The sequence below is a fragment of the Dendrobates tinctorius genome, unplaced genomic scaffold (genome assembly GCF_039654945.1).
Source record: "Dendrobates tinctorius isolate UK_male_01 unplaced genomic scaffold, ASM3965494v1 ptg000003l, whole genome shotgun sequence".
Classification (NCBI taxonomy): domain Eukaryota; kingdom Metazoa; phylum Chordata; class Amphibia; order Anura; family Dendrobatidae; genus Dendrobates; species Dendrobates tinctorius.
The window spans coordinates 79,304,219-79,332,105 of record NW_027361671.1 but is presented as its reverse complement, the minus strand read 5'-3'; the positions used below and the strand labels follow the sequence as shown (position 1 = coordinate 79,332,105).

General features: G+C 43.5%; 1 protein-coding gene across 1 annotated transcript in view; it reads left to right on the top strand.

Moving 5' to 3' along the window:
• Positions 1-27,887, top strand: part of FBN2 (fibrillin 2) — a 378,197-nt gene that overhangs the window by 205,511 nt on the left and 144,799 nt on the right. Inside the window, exons 14-17 of the mRNA XM_073557740.1 lie at positions 23,156-23,278; positions 23,372-23,494; positions 27,272-27,424; positions 27,796-27,849. Coding sequence (XP_073413841.1) covers positions 23,156-23,278; positions 23,372-23,494; positions 27,272-27,424; positions 27,796-27,849 — 453 coding nt within the window. The remainder of the gene's footprint in view (positions 1-23,155; positions 23,279-23,371; positions 23,495-27,271; positions 27,425-27,795; positions 27,850-27,887) is intronic.

The following is a 27,887-nucleotide window of genomic DNA, read 5'->3' as shown; positions in this document are numbered from 1 at the left end:
CTACAGGAAATCATGTGCCATGGATATTAGTAAACTCACTGTTCCTGCTATAAAAAGTAACAACTGCACTACTGGCCATTCAGGTACATAGATAATGATAATAGCTGGGCATACATTATCAGGTGGTGTGCACGTGGGAGATCCACAGGCATCCCTCTGCCCCGATGCGCGTTTCGCACTGCTTCTTTGGGAGTCACCTATGTACCTGAATGGCTAGTTTTTCCAATTTCATTGTCAGGTTGTTGGTGATGATTTTGGATAATAACTATGTACCATCAATAAGCTATTTCTGAGGCATTGTAGAAAACAAAAGACATATTGTGTAAAGGAAATTCATCATCTTAACTGGCTCAAACACTCACTAAATAGCTGCACTCTTTATATACAGTTGAAACCAGAAGTTTACATAAACTATATAAAAAGAAACATATGCATGTTTTTCTCAAAATCTGACATGAAATCAGAATAAACCTTTCGCGTTTTAGGTCAATCAGGATTACCATAATTTTTAATATGTGCCAAATGCCAGAATAATGAGAGCGAGAGAATGTTTTAAGGCATTTTTATTAATTACTGCAAGGTCAAAAGTTTATATACATTTCATTACTATTTGGTACCATTGCCCATAAACTGAAAAATAAAACAACCCATACACAGCTTCATTAATGTAAAAATAAGAACGTTACCAGTAGTGTTGAGCATTCCGATACCGCAAGTATCGGGTATCGGCCGATACTTGCTGTATCGGAATTCCGATACCGACTTCCGATATTTTTTCAATATCGGAAGTCGGCATCGGAATTGGAAGTTCAAAGTTGATTGACAGCCTGACGTCATCATGATGCGCGGTGTGTGCGCATCATGATGCGCCGTCATTTCGGGCCTTCCGGGGGTCTCTGCCGGCCTGCCGGGGGGCTGTGTGGACTGCCCGGGGTCTGTACCGGCCTACCGGTGGTCTGTGCACCCTGTGGGGGTCTGTACCGGCCTGCCGGGGGGCTGTGCCGGCCTGCCGGTGGTCTGTGCACCCTGTGGGGGTCTGTACAGGCCTGTCGGGGGGCTGTGCCGGCCTGCCGGGGGGCTGTGCTGATGTCCGGGGGTCTGTGCAAGCATCGTCCGATGGGACTACAAGTCCCATCTGGCGATGCCTGCTACCATGACAGTGATTGACACATTAGCCAATGATGGGACAGTAGTAGTCCCATCATCCGGCTAATGTGTTAAATGTTAAAAAAAAAAAAAAAAAAATACTACATACATACTACATGCATGCTACATACATACTACATGCTACATACATACTACATACATACTACATACATACCACATACATACCACATACATACTACATACATACTACATACATACTACATACATACCACATACATACCACATATATACCACATACATACCACATACATACTACATACATACTACATACATACTACATACATACTACATACATAACACATATATACTACATGCATGCTACATACATACTACATGCTACATATATACTACATACATACTACATACATACATACTACATATATACTACATGCATGCTACATACATACTACATGCTACATACATACTACATACAATATATACTACATACATACTACATACATACTACATGCATGCTACATACATACTACATGCTACATACATACTACATATATACTACATGCATGCTATATACATACTACATGCTACATACATACTACATATATACTACATACATACTACATACATGCTACATACATGCTACATACATACTGCATGCTACATACATACTGTACTACATACATACTACATACATACTACATACATACTACATGCATGCTACATACATACTACATGCTACATACATACCACATACATACTACATACATACTACATACATACTACATGCATGCTACATACATACTACATGCTACATACATACTACATATATACTACATGCATGCTACATACATACTACATGCTACATACATACTACATATATACTACATACATACTACATACATACTACATGCATGCTACATACATACTACATGCTACATACATACCACATACATACTACATACATACTACATGCTACATACATACTACATATATACTACATGCATGCTACATACATACTGCATGCTACATGCATGCTACATACATACTACATACATACTACATGCTACATACATACCACATATATACTACATACATACTACATACAATACATTCATACAATACATACATAGACATACAGTACATATAACATAGAGTAACATACTTACCAATACTTGTCACATTGTTCCCCGAAGCCATTGTCTTTTACGGAATAAATATTAACATAACAAACCACAAAAATACTCACCCACGATCCGAAGCAGTCCACGAGTGTGTCCCACGACGATCTTGGGTAGAGAACTGCAGCATCAGCTGTTGCTGCCATTCTCTACGGGCTGCAGGAATCCAATGACGGAAGGTAGGTATCCTTCCGCACTGTATTCCTCCGCCACTTAAAAAAAAAAAGTCCCTAGTCTCACTTTATGCCATTGCTGCGTGGGAATTTCCCACACAGCAATGGCATAAAGTGAGACTAGGGACTTTTTTTTTTTTAAGTGGCGGAGGAATACAGTGCGGAAGGATACCTACCTTCCGTCATTGGATTCCTGCAGCCCTTAGAGAACGGCAGCAACAGCTGATGCTGCAGTTCTCTACCCAAGATCGTCGTGGGACACACTCGTGGACTGCTTCGGATCGTGGGTGAGTATTTTTGTGGTTTGTTATGTTAATATTTATTCCGTAAAAGACAATGGCTTCGGGGAACAATGTGACAACTATTGGTAAGTATGTTACTCTATGTTATATGTACTGTTTGTCTATGTATGTATTGTATGAATGTATTGTATGTAGTATGTATGTAGTATATATGTGGTATGTATGTAGCATGTAGTATGTATGTAGTATGTATGTAGCATGCATGTAGCATGCAGTATGTATGTAGCATGCATGTAGTATATATGTAGTATGTATGTAGCATGTAGTATGTATGTAGTATGTATGTGGTATGTATGTAGCATGTAGTATGTATGTAGCATGCATGTAGTATGTATGTAGTATGTATGTAGTATATATGTAGTATGTATGTAGCATGTAGTATGTATGTAGCATGCATGTAGTATATATGTAGTATGTATGTAGCATATATGTAGTATGTATGTAGCATGTAGTATATATGTAGTATGCATGTTGCATGCATGTAGTATGTATGTTGCATGTAGTATATATGTAGTATGTATGTATCATGTAGTATGTATGTAGTATGTATGTAGTATGTATGTAGTATGTATGTGGTATGTATGTAGCATGTAGCATGCCTGTAGTATGTATGTAGTATATATGTGGTATGTATGTAGCATGTAGTATGTATGTAGCATGCAGTATGTATGTAGTATATATGTAGTATGTATGTAGCATGTAGTATATATGTAGTATGCATGTTGCATGCATGTAGTATATATGTAGTATGTATGTTGCATGTAGTATATATGTAGTATGTATGTTGCATGTAGTATATATGTAGTATGCATGTTGCATGCATGTAGTATATATGTAGTATGTATGTTGCATGTAGTATATATGTAGTATGAATGTAGCATGTATGTAGTATGTAGTATGAATGTAGCATGTATGTAGTATGCATGTTGTATGTATGTAGCATGTATGTAGCATGTAATTTTTTTATTTTTTTTTTTACATTCAACACATTAGCCGGATGATGGGACTACTACTGTCCCATCATTGGCTAATGTGTCAATCACTGTCATGGTAGCAGGCATCGCCCGATGGGACTTGTAGTCCCATCGGACGATGCCTGCACAGACCCCCGAAGCCTGCACAGCCCCCCGGCAGGCCGGCACAGCCCCCCGGCAGGCCGGCACAGCCCCCCGGAGCCTGCACAGCCCCCCGGCAGGCCGGCATAGCCCCCCGGCAGGCCGGCACAGCCCACCGGAGCCTGCACAGCCCCCCGGCAGGCCGGCACAGACCACCGGAGCCTGCGCAGACCCCCTGGCAGGCCGGCACAGCCCCCCGAAAGGCCCGTACAGACCCCAGAGAGGCTGTACAAGGGAAAAACAGGATTTTTCTTATTCCGATACCGGAAGTCCCATAGACTTGAATGGGACTTCCGGTATCGGAATCGGCGATACCGATACTTTTTTTTAAGATCGGCCGATCCATTCCGATCCGATACTTTGAAGTATCGGACGGTATCGCTCAACTCTAGTTACCAGTCTTAGAAAATTGTGAAACAAACCAAGATTTTTTCTTTACAAATTTCTGAATTTATTTTCTCCATTGAAGTAAAAAACAAAGCTATTCAAGTATGGCATCTCCATAATCATACCAATCTGTACATTCATGTTTCCTTGTAATTTTACCATCTAGTGAACGCTGTAAAAACAAAATCCAAAAAGTATGGCAGAAGTGCAATTTTTTCACCATTTTATGCCACTTTTTTTTTCTCGTTTTTCACTGGTAATATGGATGTTTCATTCAAAACTAACTTGTCCTGTAAAAAACAAGACCTCATGCTACATCAATGGAAAAGTAAAAAGTTATGACTCTCAGAAGAAGAGGAGGGAAAAATTAAAAAAAAAAAATTAGTCTGCGGAAGCAATGGGTTAATACTAGGGATGAGCGAGTACTGAAGTATTCGGACTCGCTATACTTGTACCGAGTATACCCTAAAACTCGGGTATTCGGTACGAATAGCGAGTCCAATGATAGTCAATAGAAAATGTGAGTAATTGTCTGCTGGACCCTTCAAAGTGGTATGGGGGCTGAGGAAAATGCTATAAAATGTGTAAATGTTAAAAAATGTATGCTGTAAACAAATGTATATAACATTCGGGCACCTGGTCAGGGGCTGCACGATTGTTTTTACCCCACCGCTTCACTAGAATGTGCAAACACTATTTTAAGTCCTTTGTTTTTTTGCCGGAAGAGCGGGACTCGTACGCCACTTTCGCAGTGCCAGTGATATATCAGAAGTGCCGTAAGAGCGAGTGAAGATGGAGGCAATCTGCCCTAGGGGTAGGGACTGTGTTATGGTTAACGCAGGAACAAGCCACCCATCATCATCATCATCATCCCAAGGGATTCACAATTATAAAGCTTAGACTACTGTCCTTGTTGTACCACTGCCCAATGTGTAGGCATAGATTTAGTGTCTTCCAAACATTAGCCATAGGGGCTGTATCATGGTTGATGAAGGAAGCATGGCAGGTCTGAAGGGCCTAGCAATTATGATGAAGCTAGGAGTCGGACTACTAGCATAGAGGTGGCCGTGCCCAGTGTCCAGGCATAGCAATAGTGTCTCCAAATATTAGCCCATGGGGCTGTATCATAGCTCATGAAAGAAGCAAGGCAGGTCTGAAGGGCCAAACAATTATGATGAAGCTAGGAGTCGGACTTCTAGCATAGAGGTGGCCGTGCCCAGTGTCCAGGCATAGCAATAGTGTCTCCAAAAATTAGCCCAAGGGGCATGATAGCATGGTTGATGTAGGAAGAAGGTTCTCACTCTCATCACAAGTGCCTCCGATGGGAAATATTAACATAACATTGTTTTTAGCTTATTGACCATGTGGTACATGTGTCAGAAGCAGGTTTTGAAAACATGTGTAAGAAGAAGAAAAGGGGCTTGTATGGGAATGGAATGGGATGGATGTGATCACCAATTTTTAAAAAAAAACATGTTGGGTGACATTAGGTTGGGCTTAAATATATCATCTGGAGGGCTTCAAAACTGTTGTGAAATACAGTTCTTGTTAAATTTTATCATAGTCAGCCTGTCTACATTCTCTGCAGTCATCCATGTGCGTGTATCTATGACGATTGGTCCAGCGGCACTGAAAACACGCTCTGACATCACACTAGCAGCAGGGCAGGCCAGCACCTCCAAAGCATAGAAGGAGAGGTCAGGCCAACTATGCAGCTTGGATACCAAACAGTACAGAAGCGTCAGGAAGGATGCAGGTATGTTCACTTAGATAGTCATTGACCATCTTGTTCAACTTCTCCCTCCTTGACATTGCTACTGTTGCAGCTAGTCCTTGGTGATGAGGTTTATTAAAGATGGCCCAGTTTGTGGACATTTTACCACCACTTCTTTTGGATCTGCTTGGCGTATCTCTCCCCATTAATGCATACTGTTGCACAGAGCTGATATCTCTGCTAGCAGTGGTGTCTGAGGGTGCTGTTGCCATCAAATTATCGACAAAGGCCTTCTTGAAGGATTCCATTGTGAAACCCCTTGGTGACTGCAACAGTAGCGAAGGAAATTTGTCGTTGTACCATGAGTCTAGAAAGGTGGCCAACCAGTATAGGTTGCTATTGAAAATGTGGATTACGCGAGGGTCTTGGCACAGACAGTCAGATATGAAGTGTGTCATGTGTGCCAAGATGCATAGAGGCAAATTTTCTGTGACCGCTGAAGGAGGAACAATACCCATCCTCTCCTCACACTGATTCTCCTCCTCCACCTCCTCTTCAGCCCACCCATGCTGGACAGACATGAAGCTGGGGTTTGGATTCCCCTCTGTAGCATGACGTGTCCCCTCGGTACCAGTGAAAAAGAAGTCCTCTCCCTCCTCATTTTCATCATCTTCATCCCCCAATGTTACCTGATGATATTGGCTGGGCTGGGTAGGATCACCCATTGTGAAATCTTGCTCCATACCCAGTGGCTGGGCACGCAAAGATTCCATTTTTTTATTCTGCAGAGATTTTTTCAGCAGACATAGCATAAGGATGGTTACACTGATAATAGCCTGATCACCGCTCACAAGCTTGGTGCAGTACTCAAAGTTATCAAGCACCTCACAAATATCAGTGATCCACACCCACTCAACAGTTGTTATGTGTCTTGGCTGAGTCTCTGTGTGATGGGCATGTTTAAGCTGGTATTCAGAATGTGCCCTCTGCTGCTCACTTACCCTTGCCAACATATGATAAGTTGAGTTCCACCATGTTGGCTGGTCGCAAATCAGTCTGTGGTTTGGCAAATTAAATTGCTTTTGAAACGCTGCAAGACCGGCAACAGCGGTTGAGGAGTGGCAGAAATGGGCGCAAATATGGCGCACCTTCTCAAGTAGGTACGGCAAGTCAGGGTATGTTTTTATAAATTTCTGCACCACCAGGTTCAGCACGTGAGCCATGCATGGCACGTGTACCAGCTTCCCGAGCTTTAAAGCTGCCACCAGGTTATGCCCATTGTCGCAGACAACCAGACCAAGTTGGAGTTGCAGTGGGGAGAGCCACTGATCGGTCTGTTGCTTTATTCCTTGCCACAGCTCTGCTGCAGTGTTTGGTGTTTCACCTAAGCAGATCAGCTTCAGCAGAGCGTTTTGCCGCTTTGCCGATGAGCTGCTGCACAGCTCCCAACTTGGGAGTGATGTGGAGGGTAATTCAGCATAGGATGACGAGGCGGAGAAGGAGGAAGAGGGGAGACTGGACATATATGATGAGGCGGAAACCCTGATTGAGGATGGGCTCGCTATTAGTGGCATGGGTAGGATATGTGTTGATGGTCCAGTTTGAGACTTTGTCCCACCCTCCAACAGGTTCAGCCAGTGTGCCGTGACAGAGACGTCTCATCCCTGGCCACAATTACTTGTCCACGTGTCTGTTGTAAGATGGACCTTCCCGGTTACGTTGTTAGTGGGAGCACGCTTTAGATTGTTTAAGACGTGCTGGTGTAACGCGGGGACAGCACAGTGGGAAAAATAGTGCCAGCTGGGAACCGAGTATCGTGGGGCAGTCACAGCCAAAAGATCACGGAATGACATCTCTCCATGGCTAGCAACTTGGCAATGTGCGAGTTCAGTATTTGTGCTTGTGGGTGCACGGCTTGGTATTTACGCCTCCTTTCATACATCTGGGGCACGGACAATTGGACGCTTTCCTGGGACAAACAAGTGGATTAGCTTGTTGTGGCCTGTGTCTGTGCAACCTCAGCTTGTGAGCAAGAGGTATGATGATCACCTGCTTCCTGCCCAGCAGATTGAAGAGGTCGTATCACAGGCGACATGGCAGTGGTTTGACCCGCAGTCGCAGACACTGATTTGGTACCCTGTTGTTCAGCCCACCGACTAGGGTGCTTGGCTGCCATGTGTTTCCGCATACTGGTGGTGCTTTGGTTGCCTATGCCCTGGCCTCTGCTCAGCTTCCTATGGCAGATGCTACAGATGACAACATTTGGTTCAGAAGGACTATCGGAAAAAATTTCCAGACAGCGGCTGAACGCACCCTTGCCTTGACTTGGGGCACCGAGGGATTGCTTTTGGCAACAGTTGACACACTTCGCACTCTGCTCAAACCAGTAGCCCTTGGTGCCTTTGTTGGTACTACATATCCACCTTCATCCTCTGTGCTGCTGTGCTGGCTATGCGTGCCAACGGCCCAGGTCGGATCAGTGGTCTCATCATCGACCAGCTCGTCGTCCATGTCATCCTCCTTCCGTGTTGATTTGGCGACAGGACAGATGGCAACTGTGTGTCATCACCATCAGCCTCCACCTCTTCACCCGGTATATCACGTGGATGAAAGTGGCTTTTTTCAAGATGTGGGGTTTCAAATATTTGGCCATCTTCAACAGACGATACCCCCTCATGTTTCTCTTCAATGTCGCGCAGTGAGAAGCAAGAGGCAACGAAAGAAAATGTACCAAAGAGATCCTCGGAGTGACCAAGGTTGTGATCAAATGTTTCCTGTGACTCCTGACCGGGTGATGAACTAGGAACAGGTTGAGAATAGGATGACCCAGTGTTATCTGTATGGACAGTAGACTGTTTTGTCATGGACGATTGGGTGCTGCTAGAACATTTCGTGGAGGCCTTATCAGCCATCCAAGACAGTATCTGCTCTTGTTCTTCTGGCTTCCAGGCCCGTTTATGTTCCAGACTGGGAAATTTCACCAGGAAACTAGATGCATCAACCTTCTTCAATCTCCCTGGCTCTGTGCCTTGTTGGGCACTAACGACCCCACGTCCACGTCCCTGTCCCTTCACAACAGCCTTTTTAGGAATTTTGGATTTTTCTGCCATAGTTGCAGATGTTCAGATGCAAATATTGGGGAACAAGGATCAGTTAGTGCTTTGTGGAAGGTAGAACTACAGCCAAGTACTGCTTTGTGTTTTACAAACAGCACCGCAGCAGCAGAAAAAAATTGCCCTGAGGTCTAAGGTGAGATTACGCACCCCAGGAACCACACAAGACAGCGGTGCTGCCACTAAAAAATTGCCCTGAGGTTTAAGGCAAGAATACGCAGCCCAGACACCACACAAGACAGCGGTGCTGGCTGCGTGTCAGTTGTGCAGTACCGTGCGTGCGTACTATTTGCTGTTATTATGTGAACGCAGCACAGTAGCAGCACAAAAAACTGCCCTGAGCTTTAAGGCAAGAATACGCAGCCCAGACACCACACAAGACAGTGGTGCTGCCTGCGTGTTAGTTGTGCAGTACCGTGCGTGCGTACTATTTGCTGTTATTATGTGAACGCAGCACAGTAGCAGCACAAAAAACTGCCCTGAGCTTTAAGGCAAGAATACGCAGCCCAGACATCACACAAGACAGTGGTGCTGCCTGCGTGTTAGTTGTGCAGTACCGTGCGTGCTATTCGCTGTGAATGCAGCACGGCAGCAGCACAAAAAACCTGCCCTGCAGGGGTAAATGTGACCTACAAAAAGCTGGGAAAATGGTCACTACTCGGTCCCTGACCTTATACTTTCAGCTCTGAAAAGAGCTTTTGGGTTTCACAGAGGATTTCTGGCTGATTTGAACCAAAAAACACAACTCTCCCTAGCAGCTGCTCACACTCTCCCTACACTAGCTGTGTTCTGCATACAATGTGCAGAAAATGGCGGCGGCAGGCAGGGCTTAGTGCCAGGCTATAATTGATGATTCATAGGAAGTTGGGTGGCCAGCCAATCATAGTATTGCTGCCCACAACCAAGAAGGTTGCGGCATTACTGTGATTGGCAAATGCTGGGCGGGAGAACTGAATAGCGAGGCGAGTAGTGAAATACTCGCTTTGGTTCAAGTACTGTGAGTACCGCAATACTCGCCGAGTACCTAATACCCACGAATATGCTCGCTCATCCCTAGTTAATACGCAACAAAATGTTGCGAAATTTTATACCACAAAATAACCAAACTTATATGCTGGAAACACAAACTAAAGTGTCTGAGGAGATGTGCCACATTTTTCAAAAAGCATGAGTCTGTGATAATTTTGCAGCATTTTTTGACTGATTAGTCTACATTTGCTCTGCCTAAAAATTAGACAGGTTTAGAAAATCCACCTCAGTGCAGTAGAACATTAAAATGGAATTGCCCTTACCTGACGTCCAAGCGCATCTTAGCATAGGTAAAGAACTGTACCTCACTGTACAGATGCCAATACTAGACTGATAACCTGCAATTCAGAATTTTTAACAATGAAATGTTCATGCTGATTGGCTGGATGTTCCAGCCAATCACATGAGCTTCAAATTATCAACCTTTGTGGCTTTGTATGTGGAATGTGGTTTCAAGTTACAGGAAGGGTAGCAACTAGAAATGACTAACTATAAGGGACACTGCATATATAATACCCACTCTTCTCACATATAGCACTCTCTCCGCTTCCTGCTGACTTCAACTCAAAAATATTTCATGAATCTGTACATTCCTCAACCAAGAATCTGCAAAATCCCAAGTCCATGCCCTCATCATCTCCCGCCTTGACTACTGCAACCTCCTGCTCTGTGGCCTCCTCTCTAACACTCTCGCACCCCTCCAATCTATTCTTAACTCTGCTGCCCGACTAATCCTCTCTCCGCTTCCTGCTGACTTCAACTCAAAAATATTTCATGAAACCGTACATTCCTCAACCAAGAATCTGCAAAATCCCAAGTCCATGCCCTCATCATCTCCCGCCTTGACTACTGCAACCTCCTGCTCTGTGGCCTCCCCTCTAACACTCTCGCACCCCTCCAATGTATTCTTAACTCTGCTGCCCGACTAATCCACCTGTCCCACCACTATTCCCCGGCCTCTCCCCTCTGTCAATCCCTGCACTGGCTCCCCATTACCCAAAGACTCCAGTTAAAAACCCTAACATGACATACAAAGCCATCCACAACCTGAGTCCTCCATACATCTGTGACCTCATCTCCTGGTACTTACCTGCACGAAACCTCCGATCCTCACAAGATCTCCTTCTGTACTCCCCTCTTATCTCCTCTTCCCACAATCGCATACAAGATTTCTCCCATGCATCCCCTCTACTCTGGAACTATCTACCACAACATATCAGACTCTCGCCTACCATGGAAACCTTCAAAAAGAACTTGAAGACCTACCTCTTCCGACAAGCCTACAACTTGCAGTAACCACCGATCCACCAAACCGCTGCACGACCAGCTCTACCCTCGCTTACTGTATCCTCACCCATCCCGTTGTAGATTGTGAGCCCTCTCGGGCAGGGTCCTCTCTCATCCTTTACCAGTCGTGACTTGTATTGTTTAAGATTACTGTACTTGTATGTATTATGTATACCCCTCCTCACATGAAAAGCGCCATGGAATAAATGGCGCTATAATAATAAATAATAATAATAACAATAATTCCCAATTTATTTTTAAACTAAATACTTGTTGATCTTCATCAATGATGAACGTCTCATTCAATTGAAAATATAGAGCAGATCAAAGTCAGTGAAATAAAGAAGCAGATGACATCAGCTCTCCCACAATAGCAGATTTAGAGCTAAATTCAGTGAACTTATTTGGCCAAAGAACATGTAGACAAATGTCTTCAGCTAAAAAATCCAGCTTACTTAACAAGATCAAAGTGGAATTTCTACATATTATTTCCACATTTTAGTTACAGTGCATCTTTGTTCTTTTCAGTATCGGCAGAAGCCAGTTTGAGGATTTTCTAATGATGCTAGGTGGTATATACAGTGCCTTGCGAAAGTATTCGGCCCCCTGGAACTTTTCAACCTTTTTCCACATATCATGCTTCAAACATAAAGATACCAAATGTAAATTTTTGGTGAAGAATCATCAACAAGTGGTACACAATTGTGAAATTGAACAAAATGTATTGGTTATTTTAGATTTGTGTGGAAACTCAAAAACTCAGAAGTGGGGCATGCAATATTATTCAGCCCATTTATTTTCAGTGCAGCAAACTCACTCCAAAAGTTCATTGTGGATCTCTGAATGATCGAATGTTGTCCTAAATGACTAATGATGATAAATATAATCCACCTGTGTAATCAAGTCTCCGTATAAATGCACCTGCTCTGTGATAGTCTCAGGGTTCTGTTTGAAGCACAGAGAGCATCATGAAGACCAAGTAACACAACAGGCAGGTCCGTGATACTGTTGTGGAGAAGTTTAAAGCTGGATTTAGATACAAAATGATTTCCAAAACTTCAAACATCCCAAGGAGCACTGTGCAAGCGATCATTTTGTAATGGAAGGAGTATCATACCACTGCAAATCTACCAAGACCCGGCTGTCCCTCTAAACTTTCATCTCAAACAAGGAAAAGACTGATCAGAGATGCAGCCAAGAGGCCCATGATCATTCTGGATGAACTGCAGAGATCTACAGCTGAGGTGGGACAGTCTGTCCATAGGACAACAATCAGTCGTACACTGCACAAATCTGGCCTTTATGGAAGAGTGGCAAGAAGAAAGCCATTTCTCAAAGATATCCATAAAAAGTGTTGTTTAAAGTTTGCAACAAGCCACCTGGGAGACACACCAAACATGTGGAAGAAAGTGCTCTGGTCAGATGAAGCCAAAATCAAACTTTTTGCAACAATGCCAAATGATGTTTGGCATAAAGGCAACACAGCTCATCACTCTGAACACACCATCCCCACTGTCAAACATGGCGGTGGCAGCATCATGGTTTGGGTCTGCTTTTCTTCAACGGGGACAGGGAAGATGGTTAAAATTGATGGGAAGATGGATGGAGCCAAATTCAGGACCATTCTTGCAGAAAACATGTTGGAGTCTGCAAAAGACCTGCGACTGGGACGGAGATTTGTCTTCCAACAAGACAATGATCCCAAACACAAAGCAAAATCTACAATGGAATGGTTCACAAATAATGGTATACAGTTGTTAGAATGGCCAAGTCAAAGTCCAGACCGAATCCTATCGAGAATCTGTGGAAAGAGCTGAAAACTGCTGTTCACAAACGATTTCCATCAAACGACACTGAGCTCGAGTTGTTTGCCAAGGAAGAAACTGTACAAAATGTACAAAACTGATAGAGACATACCCCAAGAGACTTGCAGCTGTAATCGCAGCAAAAGGTGGCGCAACAAAGTATTAAGTTAAAGGGGTCGAACAATATTGCACGCCCCACTTTTCAGTTTTTGAATTTCCGCAAAATTTTAAAATAATCAATAAATTTCGCTCAACTTGTCAATGGTGTCCCACTTGTTGTTGATTCTTCACCAAAAATTTACATTTGGTATCTTTATGTTTGAAGCATGATATGTGGGAAAAGGTTGAAAAGTTCCAGGGGGCCAAAAACTTTCACAAGGCACTGTTTATTTTATATTGAACATGGAATTTTTCTGAAGGCATCTCTTCCAGTAGTGTTTTACAGTAAAAGTGTTCACATCTGTTTCCTTTATAAATGTATGCCATGACAGTGTTGGATGCATCACATGACAGACACTAGCAATGCCCATTGGTCCCCATTTACTTATGGTGGGGCCTGTCTATTGTTTGCAATAACTATGTATTTATTATTAGTAGAGTTGAGCGAAACGGGTCAAAAAAATTCAAAAGTCGGGTTTCATGAAACGAAACCCGACCCTAGGATGAGGTCGGCCACGAGGTCGGCGACTTACGCGCCAAAGTCGCGTTTCAAAAGTTTGTTTTGCGCTCTTTTTCAGCCAATCAGTATCCACGGACACTGTGGGCAACGTGATGACATAGGCACGGGTCACCACCATCTTTCAGAAGGGCATGCAAGTGATTGGCTTGCTTTGGTGGGCGTCACAGGGGGTATAAAAGGGCGTGCACGCCGACCGCCATCTTACTTCTGCCGATCTTAGTATAGGGAGAGGTTGCTGCTGATTCTGTAGGGAGAGCGTTAGGCAGGGAAGAAGACAAAAAAACTGCTTCTGCTGCTAGCGATTTGGCCTGCACAACACACCAGTCACTGTGTGTGCAGTGCAAGGGGAGGCTATATAGTGGTGTATCAGTGGTGTTGGTTGTTGGGCTGCCTTTTAAGGCTTCCTGACAGGCTGGCATTGCTGTTTACCCACTGCTCCGCAAACTGCTTTTTTAAAAGCAATCCCAATTTTTTTTTTTGTCCTGCTGAGAAGAAAAAAAAACTGCTTCTGCTGCTAGCAATTTGGCCTGCACAACACACCAGTCACTGTGTGTGCAGTGCAAGGGGAGGCTATATAGTGGTGTATCAGTGGTGTTGGTTGTTGGGCTGCCTTCTAAGGCTTCCTGACAGGCTGGCATTGCTGTTTACCCACTGCTCCGCAAACTGCTTTTTTAAAAGCAATCCAATCTCCCTTATCCTCTAGTCACTTTTGTCACAGCTGTGCCATCGAGCCTGTCACATAGCGCTCAGATATTCATTGGGCCTCACACAATCCAAAAGTGTCCAGTGTCCAAAAGTGTGTGCAGAGATTCAAAATCTCCCTTATCCTCTAGTCACTTTTGTCACAGCTGTGCCATCGAGCCTGTCACATAGCGCTCAGATATCAGTGGGACTCACACAATCCAAAAGTGTCCACTGTCCACAAGTGTGTGCAGAAATTCAAAATCTCCCTTATCCTCTAGTCACTTTTGTCACAGCTGTGCCATCGAGCCTGTCACATAGCGCTCAGATATCAGTGGGCCTCACACAATCCAAAAGTGTCCTCTGTCCACAAGTGTGTGCAGAAATTCAAAATCTCCCTTATCCTCTAGTCACTTTTGTCACAGCAGTGCCATCGAGCCTGTCACATAGCGCTCAGATATCAGTGGGCCTCACACAATCCAAAAGTGTCCACTGTCCACAAGTGTGTGCAGAAATTCAAAATCTCCCTTATCCTCTAGTCACTTTTGTCACAGCTGTGCCATCGAGCCTGTCACATAGCGCTCAGATATCAGTGGGCCTCACACAATCCAAAAGTGTCCACTGTCCACAAGTGTGTGCAGAAATTCAAAATCTCCCTTATCCACTAGTCACTTTTGTCACAGCAGTGCCATCGAGCCTGTCACATAGCGCTGAGATATCAGTGGGCCTCACACAATCCAAAAGTGTCCAGTGTCCAAAAGTGTGTGCAGATATTCAAAATCTACCTTATCCTCTAGTCACTTTTGTCACAGCAGTGCCATCGAGCCTGTCACATAGCGCTGAGATATCAGTGGGCCTCACACAATCCAAAAGTGTCCAGTGTCCAAAAGTGTGTGCAGATATTCAAAATCTCCCTTATCCTCTAGTCACTTTTGTCACAGCAGTGCCATCGAGCCTGTCACATAGCGCTCAGATATCAGTGGGCCTCACACAATCCAAAAGTGTCCAGTGTCCAAAAGTGTGTGCAGAAATTCAAAATCTCCCCTGTCCTATAGACACCTTGTACCTTGTTTTACATTAATATATAGTTTGTTGGATTTTGTCTACATTTCTACCAAAAATGAGGAAGGCTGGTGGAAGAGGCCGTGGAATTGGGCGGGGGTTGGCAGCTGGTAATGATGGTGTTGGTGGTGGATCTGATGGTAGTGGCAAGAGCAAAATAGGACCGAATGCAGGAGGTGCTGACCCTGCGTCATCATCTGGCTACATAAGGCCTCAAACGCTTAGTTTTCTAGGAGTTGGCAAACCGCTTTTAAAGCCAGAGCATCAGGAAAAAGTTTTGTCTTACATTGCTGACTCAGCCTCCATCTCTATCGCCTCCTCTTCTTCAGTTGTAAAAAGTAAAAGCACTGAGTCGTCATTGGAGGCTCATGTTCATGAACCACACCTTTCCTTGTGTCCTTCACCCCAACCAAGATTGAAGGATGACGCAGGCCATACTACTGATTACTCCATGGAGCTGTTTTCACATACCATGCCTGGATTATCAAGTGAAATGGTGAATTACCCAGGCCAAGATGAATCTGACATGGAGTGCACTGATGCACAGCCGCTGATGGATGATTCTGCTGGTACATTCACTCAGAGCACTACATTGTCCTCGCAGTGTACAGAGCCAGATTCTGACCCTGATGAGACTCAGGTGCCCCTTCCCGCACACTATACCACCATACACGGTGACACAGAGGAAGGTGCACATGACATAAAAGAGGAGGTGATGGATGACCCAGTTGTTGACCCAGATTGGCATCCATTGGGGGAAGAGGGTGCTGCTTCCAATAGCTCAGATGAGGAGCATCCACAGCAGACATCGACATCGCAACAGCTGTTATCTGGCAGGCCCGGAGCACTCCAAAGACAGGTTCCAAACATCAAAAGAGTTGCTGGACAGCTTGTCCAGAGGGTCAAAAGATCACAGCGTGCTAGGCCGCAAAATGTCTGCCAAAGTAGGAAGAGTGCAGTGTGGCACTTTTTTGAACAAAATCCTCATGATCAGGCCAAGGTTATCTGTAAGAAGTGCGCAAAGACCTTTAGCCGAGGGAAAAATCTGAAAAATTTGAATACCAGTTGCATGCTTAGACATTTAACCAGCATGAACTTGCAAGCGTGGACACAACACCAAACCTCAAGTGCTACATGTGCAACTGATCACAACGAAGGTAGTCAGCAACGCTACATTGTTTCCCCCACTGTAAGCCCACCGGTTAGCACAGCAGCAAATGTTGAGGTGTTGTTGCAAGACCACAGCAGTCAGGGAATCCCACTGTTATATCAACGAAAGACTGATTCTAGGCAATCAGAAAGAACACCAACTCCATCACCATCATCAACCCTCTCTCAGTCCACCCTGTCCACCGCTACTTCCACCATATGCAGCTCTCAAGTCCAGCTCACCCTCCCAGACACTATGAGTAGGTCAAGAAAGTACTCAGTCTCTCATCCGCGTACACTGGGTTTGAACGCCCACATTGCCAAACTAATGAGATGATGCCCTTTCGGTTGGTGGAAAGCACAACTTTCCGCGAACTCATGGCCTATGCAGTACCACGCTATGACCTACCCAGTCGCCACTTCTTCTCTCGCAAAGCCATCCCAGCCCTCCACCATCATGTGAAAGACCGCATTGTCCATGCACTCAAGCAGTCAGTGAGCGGAAAGGTGCACCTCACAACTGATGCATGGTCCAGTCGGCATGGCCAGGGCCGTTACGTGTCCATCACTGCGCACTGGGTTAATGTGGTGGATGCAGGGTCCACAGGGGACAGCGGTGGTGGGACAGTGCTGCCTAGCCCACGGTATAGGAAACAGTTGGCTGTAGGCGTTCGACCCTCCTCCTCCTCCTCCAGAAGCGAAAGCTCGTCCACAGAGCGCAGTCGTATGAGCACTCCATCTGCAGCTGCCGCTGTTGCACACGATGTGTCCCCCTATCGAGTAGCTAGTGGAAAGCGTCAGCAGGCTGTGTTGCAGATGATGTGTTTGGGCGACAGACACACCGCCGAGGTGCTGGCCGAGTACTTGAAGCGACAAACCGAGTCATGGCTGGGCAGTGTACATCTTGAGGCAGGCAAGGTAGTTAGTGATAACGGCCGTAATTTTGTGGCAGCCATAGCCCTTTCAAAACTCAGCCACATACCTTGCTTGGCTCACACCTTGAACCTGGTGGTGCAGTGCTTCCTCAAAAATTATCCGGAGTTAACAGCCCTGCTCCAGAAGGTGCGAAGACTGTGCGCGCACATCCGCCGGTCGCCTGTACACTCCGTTCGTATGCAGAAGCTGCAGCGATTGCTCCACCTTCCCAACCACCGCCTCATTATCGACATTGCAACAAGGTGGAACTCCACCCTGCACATGGCGGAGCGGCTGTGCAAGCAGAGGCAGGCCATAATGCATTTGTGGGAGGATACACGGCCAGGCACTTTGAGAGCAGACATGGACTTGACAGGTGTGCAGTGGTCGAAGCTGAAAGACCTCTGTAAAGTCCTTCAGTGTTTTGAGGAATGCACACGGCTGGTAAGCGCAGACGACGCCATCCTAAGCATGAGCATCCCACTTATGCGTCTGCTCATGCAAACTTTGACGCACCTTAAGGAGCAGGCGTCTGCAGCCAATGTTGATGAGGAGGAAGAGGAGGAGGGAATCCTTGATGACATTCAGCCATTGTCTGCTCAGGGACCTCTCCTGGACGAGGTGGAGGAAGAAGAGGAGGAGGAGGATGATGATGGGGATGATTACTTAGGGGAGGAGGATGCATCTCGTGGGGCAAGTGAAAATGTTGGCGTGGCAAGGTCTGGTACAGGGTTTGTGCGTGACTGGAGGGATGTGGATTTGCCAGAAAGTGCTCCTCCACCCAGCACTCGCAGTGCATCATTGACACCGGGAACATTCGCCCACATGTCAGATTATGCCTTGCGGATCCTAAAAAGGGACCCCTGCATTGCCAAAATGATGAACGATGACGACTACTGGTTGGCCAGCATCCTGGATCCACGCTATAAAGGCAAATTACAAAACATCATGCCACAGGAGAACCTTGACCTAATATTGGCTAATAAACAAGCAACTCTGGTAAATCGGTTGCTTGAGGCATTCCCAGCACACAGCAGCGGTGATGGTTCTCACACGAGCCGTACGGGCCGGGGGCAGCTTGGCAGAGGTGTTCGTGGTGCACACAGCAGAAGTGACGTTGGAGACAGGGGTTTCATGACAATGTTGTGGACTGATTTTTCAAATACCGCTCACACAACTGGTAATACTGCATCGATGGAAAGTGACAGGAGACAGCAGTTGTCAACTATGGTTACAAACTACTTTTCCTCCCATATCGATGTTCTCCCACACAGGTCATTCCCCTTTGACTATTGGGCCGCTAAACTGGACACCTGGCCTGAATTGGCCCAATATGCCTTACAGGAGCTCGCTTGCCCAGCTGCAAGTGTGCTATCGGAAAGAGTCTTCAGTGCAGCTGGATCATAGAATCATAGAATCATAGAAACGTAGAGTTGGAAGGGACCTCCTGGGCCATCTGGTCCAACCCCCTGCTCAAAGCAGGATTCGCTAAATCATCCCAGTTAGATGTCTGTCCAGCCTCTGTTTGAAGACTTCCATTGAAGGAGAACTCACCACTTCTCGTGGCAGCCTGTTCCACTCATTGATCACTCTAACTGTCAAAAAGTTTTTTCTAATATCTAATCTGTGTCTCCTCCCATTCAGCTTCATCCCATTGCTTCTAGTCTTTCCTTGTGCAAATGAGAATAAAGTTGATCCTTCTACAATGTGACAGCCCTTTAGATATTTGTAGACAGCTATTAAGTCTCCTCTCAGTCTTCTCTTTTGCAAACTAAACATTCCCAAATCCTGCAACCTTTCCTCATAAGACAGGGTTTGCAGACCGGTCACCATTCTGGTCGCTCTTTTCTGAACTTGCTCCAGTTTGTTGATGTCTTTTTTAAAATGTGGTGCCCAAAATTGGACACAATATTCCAGATGAGGTCTGACCAAAGAGGAGTAGAGGGAAATAATGACTTCACGTGATCTAGACTGTATGCTTCTGTTAATACATCCTAGAATTGCATTTGCCTTTTTTGCTGCTGCATCACACTGTTGACTCATATTCAGTCTGTGATCTATTAGTATACCCAAGTCTTTTTCACATGTGCTGTCACTTAGCCCTATTCCTCCCATTCTATATATGCTTTTTTCATTTTTATTGCCCAGATGTAGTACTTTGCATTTCTCCCTGTTAAAAACCATTCTGTTAGTTGCTGCCCACTTCTCCAGTTTATTTAAATCTTTTTGAATCCTCTCTCTCTCTTCTCTAGTATTAGCTATCCCTCCTAGCTTTGTGTCATCAGCAAATTTAATCAGTTTACCCTCAATTCCTTCATCTAAATCGTTGATAAAGATGTTGAACAATACAGGGCCCAGGACAGAGCCCTGTGGTACCCCACTTGAGACATTCTTCCAACTGGATGTGCAGCCATTTACGACCACTCTTTGGGTCCGATCACTAAGCCAGTTATGAATCCACCTAACAGTTGCCTTGTCCATTCCATACTTAGTCATTTTTTCAATAAGGATTGTATGAGAGACTTTGTCAAATGCTTTGCTGAAGTCAAGATATACTATATCTACAGCATTTCCTTGATCCACCCAATCAGTAATACCATCATAGAAGGAAATTAAATTAGTCTGACATGACTTATTAGTTACAAACCCATGCTGACTCTGTTTAATCACTTCATTCTTATCCAGGTATTGACATACATGTTGTTTAATAATTTGTTCAAAGATCTTTCCTGGTATAGAAGTCAGACTCACCGGCCTATAGTTGCCTGGGTCCACCTTCTTCCCCTTTTTGAAGATAGGAACAACATTTGCTCTTCTCCAGTCTTCTGGCACTTCTCCTGTTCTCCAAGAATTTTCAAAGATTATGGAGAGGGGTTCAAAAATTTCTTCTGCTATCTCCTTCAGTACTCTGGGGTGTAATTCATCTGGACCTGGAGACTTGAATACATTTAGGTTAGCTAAGTGTTTCCTCACTATCTTTTTGTTTATAGATATCCTGGATTCTTCTATTCCCTTAATAGGACAGTGAATAACAGTTGATGTTACATTTCCTTTCTGAGAGAAAACAGATGCAAAATAGGAATTTAAAAGTTCAGCCTTCTCGACATCCTGTCTTACCATTTCATCATTTTCATCCTGTAAAAATCCTATAGCATCTTTGACTTTTCTTTTACTTTTGACATATCCCCAAAATCCTTTATTATTGCTTTTGACATCTCTTGCAAGCCTCAATTCATTTTCAGCTTTAGATAATCTGATTTGTGCCTTGCAGGTTCTGCAGACAGCATTGTATTCTTCTTTAGATATGCCTCCTTCTTTCCATTTTATAAACATTTTTTGCTTCCTTTTTAGCATGTGCTTAAGTTCTGTGTTCATCCATCCTGGTTTCCTTAAATGCTTCCTATTCTTCCCTCTTTTCGGAATTGTTAACAACTGTGCTTTGAGAATTTCATTTTTCAAGATTTCCCATCCTTCCTGGACATTTTTGTCTTTAAGGATATCCAGCCATTGGATCCCTCCAATTCTCTTTCTGAATCCCTTAAAATCTGCCTTTCTGAAATCTAACCTTGACGTCTGAGTCTTCACAGGTCTTCCGCCTCTAGTTATCCAAAATTCTAAAATAGCATGGTCGCTACCTCCTAGGGTCCCAGCCACTTTTACCTCCTCAACCATTTCCTCCCTGTTTATAAGGATTAGATCCAAGGTAGCAGTTCCCCTTGTTTTCTCCTTTACCTTTTGGAAGATAAAGTTGTCAGCAAGAGAGGATAAGAATTTCCTTGACCTGTTAGTTTTGCCTGAGAGAGATTCCCAACAAATGTCTGGATAGTTGAAATCTCCCATGACAACTATGTCATATTTTTTGGAGAACTTGGCCATTTGATGCATAAAGAGTTCATCCATATCTTCAGCTTGCACAGGCGGCCTGTAGTAAATGCCTACAATGGTGTCCTTTCCATTGTTCTGTCCTTGTATTCTTACCCAAACAGTTTCCACAGAACTCTCAGTCTCTGAAGCTTCAATCTCTGTGCAGATATACGCGTTTCTAACGTACAATGCGACACCCCCTCCTCGTTTATCAAGTCTGTTTCTTGCAAATAAGTTGTATCCTTCTAGTCTTGTATTCCAATCATGTGTATTGTCCCACCAAGTTTCAGTGATTCCAATGACATCATATTTCTTTTCCTGTGTTAGTAGTTCCAATTCTCCTTGTTTGTTGCCCATGCTTTGTGCATTAGTATAGAAACATTTTCAATACTGACAGAAAAAAGGACCCGTCTGTCAACCCAAAATGTGGATGATCTAACCTTCATTAAAATGAACCACGCATGGGTTTCCAAGGATTTTGTCCCACCTTCCCCTGATGACACATAGGGTGACAGAAAAATGGCTTGCTTTGGTCCACCTCTTCCTGGTACTTCACCTATTTCGCCTTTTGCATCAGCTGAATGTCCAACATCAACATATGCCACTTTCTAAAACTCCCTAACTGTGCTGCCTCCCCCCCATGGCCGGGGTCACCACCTACCGCACGACACCGTGCGAGTGCCGTTGCCCTGGACAGGTGGGTAGGCCGACTCTTGGGCGCGGGCACTGGCACAGGGTCCCTCATAGTGCAATCAAGTGTCTCTGACGGTGGTGGTGCACACCCGCCGTCAGACACACCGCTGTACAGTTGGGCAAATCATACTGCACAAGCGCCGGAGGCCTTTTCAATGCACAGGCGCAGAAAACTACGGCATCTGTGATATTCACAGATCAAGATTACGTTCAGCAGGCAGAGGAGGGGGGAAGAAGGTGAATAAGCCCCGCCCATCGGACTGGACCGCGGCGATTTCCATACATCTCCACCAAGATAAAAAAGGTATTTATGCATCAAAGGTACAGGGTTAGGGGGAATCATAAGTCCTAAAAGAATCCTTATGGGACGCACACTTGGGTGATATCTTTACATGATATCACTAAAAATGGGTGACAGATTCCCTTTAATTGTTTTCCATGAATCCAAGTTTTTAACAATAGCATAAGACTGTTTGTGCTTCGGGGTGGCCTGTGGGCTGGTCTTCCTTCCTTTCTCTGGCTTCGATAGGAAGATAAGACTCTGCCTATAATCCCACTCCGGAGCACAAGCATATCATTAGCTGCAAACTTCTTACACTAATTACACAAGAACCACAAGACGGATTTCATCGACCAAGGTATTATTTTAATCAGTATAACAGTGCCAACCTGACAGTGTCTGTGGGTTACTTAGCAAAATCCTGCTGACAGATTTACTTTAATTGCTTATGTGTTTTCTGTGCTCCACCAGCAGTATCTGGCACTTTCCAGATATCAGGATTTTGGTTTTGTAAATCCGCAAGCGTGGTGAGCTTCCTTTAATTTCTGTCTATGTATTAAGTATATGTAATTGCCTGAGGTGATGTTCTCATTTATATCACCAGATCATGATGAATGCGCCACTACAAATATGTGTTTAAATGGAATGTGTATAAATGAGGATGGCAGTTTCAAGTGCATCTGTAAACCAGGATTTGTCCTGGCAGCCAATGGTCGCTATTGTACAGGTATGTTCTATAATTCTTATATTTCAATATTTTTAATTCAATCATTTTTATTTCAGTTACGTTTCTATTTTTCCCTAATTACTGCTTTTCTAGATGTTGACGAATGTCAGACACCAGGCATGTGTATGAACGGGCACTGCATTAACACAGAAGGGTCTTTTCGCTGTGACTGCCCACCTGGTTTAGTTGTTGGGGTAGATGGACGTGTTTGCGTTGGTAAGTTCCTGACCTATCTGATTGTACCATGTTCCCCTCTGTACCTATTACTAATTTCAGTAAATGTTACAATTTTTACTTGTTACATTCCACTGGAAAGATAACAATGGTAACATTTTGTAAACAGTTGTTCATATAATTTATGGACTCTACTTATCAAAACAAGAAATTTACTACTTGATTATGTCATAATATTATGGGGGATTTTTAATGATTATACTACTGCTTATATCACACGATATAACCTGACTACTTTGAAATATCTGAGGTCTGTTACCTATATAAAGACTTAATTGCCTGCAATTTCCCTCAAACTTAACAGCTGATCTTCATTTACAGGGAACCTATTACTACCCAAAATGCTAGTTACGTGCAGGTATAAGTATAATCTGCAGATAAACAGCATTAAAATGCTTTCTGACCACCTTACTGAAAGTGCAGCTAACAGGAGAAAATTAAATTAATTCCTCCAGAGAGCCACCAGCTTCCAGCTCATTATACTTGCGAGCAGTGTCTGTCAGCACGCCCTGGCCATTGGATTGATAGCCATCTCTATAGCGCATCTGTGCAGAAAGAGCTGTCAATCATAGTGCCTGGGCATGCTTACAGCCTCCACTCACAATATATTGAATGGTTTTATGAGAGATGACTGTAGCCATTCCATGCATGTTCCTATGACTGAAAGCCGGCTCTTGTGAGGAATTAAGTTCACTTTCTCACAGTAGTTACCCAGTAGTTACACTTTCCATAAGACAGTGTAGAAGCATTGTAATGCTATTTACCTGCAGGTTGACAGGTTCCCTTTAACCTCTTCATGACATATGACATATATATATAGCATATGTCTTGTCTCCCCTTTTGATGAGGGCTCCAGGGTTGAGTCCACATCTTTTCCAGAACACATAAAAGCTTATTTGGTCAACTGTCATGTGTCTCTAATAGCTATGGGTGGAAGTGTGATCCACCCGCGGCTGTTAACATGTTAAATGCCGCTGTCAATCTCTGACAGTGGCATTTAATATGCTTGCACTGGAAGCTCATCACTAACCTCAACCATCAGTGCCCTTGCAACATGATGGTGAGGCACCAATGGGTTGGCATGACAACCAGGGGTCTGCAGGAGACCCAGGTGGTAGTCATTGCTGTTCTGCTATGAGAGCCAAGTCACATAGCAAGGCTGGAGACTATTAAAGCCAGAAAAAATGTAAACAAATTGTTTTTAAAAATAGTAAGAAAATTTTAAGAATATGAAAGTTAAAATCACTCCCCTAAAAGCACTTCAAAATAAAATAATAAAAAGTATAAAAAATACACATATTTGGTATTGCCACGTTCATAAACACCCAATCTATCAAATATGAAAGTAATTTAAACAGCGTAATGAGAGAAAAAAATCAAAATGACAGAATTACACTTTTTTGGCCGCCGCAACATTGCAATAAAATGCAATAACAGAGGATCAAAACATTGTACAGTTGTGACCAAAAGTATTGACACCCCTGCAATTCTGTCAGATAATACTCAGTTTCTTCCTGAAAATGATTGCAAACACATATTCTTTGGCATTATTATCTTCATGTAATTTGTCTTAAATGAAAAAACCCAAAAAGAATTGTCCTAAAGCCAAATTGGATATAATTCCACACCATACATAAAAAAGAGGGTGGACAAAAGTATTGGCACTGTTCAAAAAATCATGTGATGCTTCTCTAATTTGTGTAATTAACAGCACCTGTAGCTTACCTGTGGCACCTAACACGTGTTGGCAATAACTAAATCACACTTGCAGCCAGTTGACATGGATTAAAGTTGACTCAACCTCTGTCCTGTGTCCTTGTGTGTACCACATTGAGCATAGAGAAAAGAAAGAAAACCAAAGAACTGTCTGAGGACTTGAGAAACCACATTGTGAGGAAGCATGAGCAATCTCAAGGCTACAAGTCCATCTCCAAAGACCTGAATGTTCCTGTGTCTACCGTGCACAGTGTCATCAAGAAGTTTAAAGCCCATGGCACTCTGGCTAACCTCCCTAGATGTGGACGGAAAAGAAAAATTGACAAGAGATTTCAACGCAAGATTGTGTGGATGTTGGATAAAGAACCTCGACTAACATCCAAACAAGTTCAAGCTGCCCTGCAGTCCGAGGGTACGACAGTGTCAACCCGTACTATCCGTCGGCGTTTGAATGAAAAGGGACTGTATGGTAGGAGACCCAGGAAGACCCCACTTCTTACCCAGAGACATAAAAAAGCCAGACTGGAGTTTGCCAAAACTTACCTGAAAAAGCCTAAAACGTTTTGGAAGAATGTTCTCTGGTCAGATGAGACAAAAGTAGAGCTTTTTGGGCAAAGGCATCAACATAGAGTTTACAGGAGAAAAAAAGAGGCATTCAAGTAAAAGAACACGGTCCCTACAGTCAAACATATCGGAGGTTCCCTGATGTTTTGGGGTTGCTTTGCAGCCTCTGGCACTGGACTGCTTGACCGTGTACATGGCATTATGAAGTCTGAAGACTACCAACAAATTTTGCAGCATAATGTAGGGCCCAGTGTGAGAAAGCTGGGTCACCTTGAGAGGTCATGGGTCTTCCAGCAGGACAATGACCCAAAACACACTTCAAAAAGCACTAGAAAATGGTTTGAGAGAAAGCACTGGAGACTTCTAAGGTGGCCAGCAATGAGTCCAGACCTGAATCCAATAGAACACCTGTGGAGAGATCTAAAAATGGCAGTTTGGAGAAGGCACCCTTCAAATATCAGGGACCTGGAGCAGTTTGCCAAAGAAGAATGGTCTAAAATTCCAGCAGAGCATTGTAAGAAACTCATTGATGGTTACCAGAAGCGGATGGTCGCAGTTATTTTGGCTAAAGGTTGTGCAACCAAGTATTAGGCTGAGGGTGCCAATACTTTTGTCTGGCACATTTTTGGAGTTTTGTGTGAAATGATCAATGTTTTGCTTTTTGCTTCATTCTCTTTTGTGTTTTTTTCATTTAAGACAAATTAAATGTAAATAATAATACCAAAGAATTTGTGTTTGCAATCATTTTCAGGAAGAAACTGAGTATTATCTGACAGAATTGCAGGGGTGTCAATACTTTTGGCCACAACTGTATCTACTACAAAATAGGATCAATAAAAACGTCAGCTCAGCATGCAAAAATAAGCTTTCACCCAGCCCTGGATCGTGAAAAATGGAGATCATACGAATCTCGGAAATTGGCGTTTTGGATTTTTTTTTCACTACTTAAATAAAAAAGAACCTATACATGTTTGGTTTCTGCAAACTCATAGCGACCTGGAGAAACATAATGGTAGGTCAGTTTTAGCATTTAGTGAATACGGTAAAAAAAACACTCAAGCAATTGTGGAATTGCACTTTTGTTGCAATTTCACAGCACTTGAAATTTTCTTTCCGTTTTCCAGTACATTAGTTAGTAAAATCAGTGGTGTTGTTCAAAAGTACAACTCGTCCCACAAAAAAAAAACCCTTACACGTTCATATTGACTGAAAAATAAAAAAGCTATAGCTCTGGGAAGAAGGGGACCAAAAAAATTAAATCGAAAACTGGCCCGAGGGTGAACGGGATGAAGAAGGGCTTGCACAGTGACGTAATCTTTTTAATGCTTTTTAACGCTGTAAGAATAGATTCATAAGAAATTCCTGATTTGAGTACGTTATCTGTTTACAAACAAAATTGACTTTCAATGTCTTATAGTATCGTTTAGGACATTGTCCTCTGCATTTATATGATATTTTAGTTTTCACTTATTTCTTTAGATACCCACATGCATAGCACTTGCTATGGAGCCATCAAAAAGGGGGTTTGTGTCCATCAATTTCCCAGATCTGTGACCAAGTCTGAGTGCTGCTGTGCCAACCCAGATTACGGGTTCGGAGAACCATGCAAGCCATGTCCGCCACGCAGCTCAGGTAATGGTGGCTTATTTCCGGTACCCTGCTAAAATGTCATTGCTAAAATAAATGAAAGATAAGAATTGATGCATATATATTTTTTTTATTAAATTCTCATTAAATTAAAAAACAAAAAGAAGCAAACAAAATAATGTAGCAATCTAATGTAATAGCAGTTTGTTCTGTATGTATTTTTAGATTCTTGCTTCTTCTCTTCTCGCTAGACATATTGGCTTATTATATAATTTATTCATCAGTTTTCTATGGTCTATGGAATGAACCAATACATTTATATAAATAAGTAAAACATAAGAAGTGAAAGACAACAGCAATGCATGCGTCTGTTTAATTCAAATGCAATGAAATCTTCCTTTTCTTTTACAATGCAGCTGAATTTCAAGCACTCTGCAGTGGAGGAATAGGAATTACTATTGATGGAAGAGGTAATTTAAAAGAGGCTGAAAATCAATATAGTTTGTTT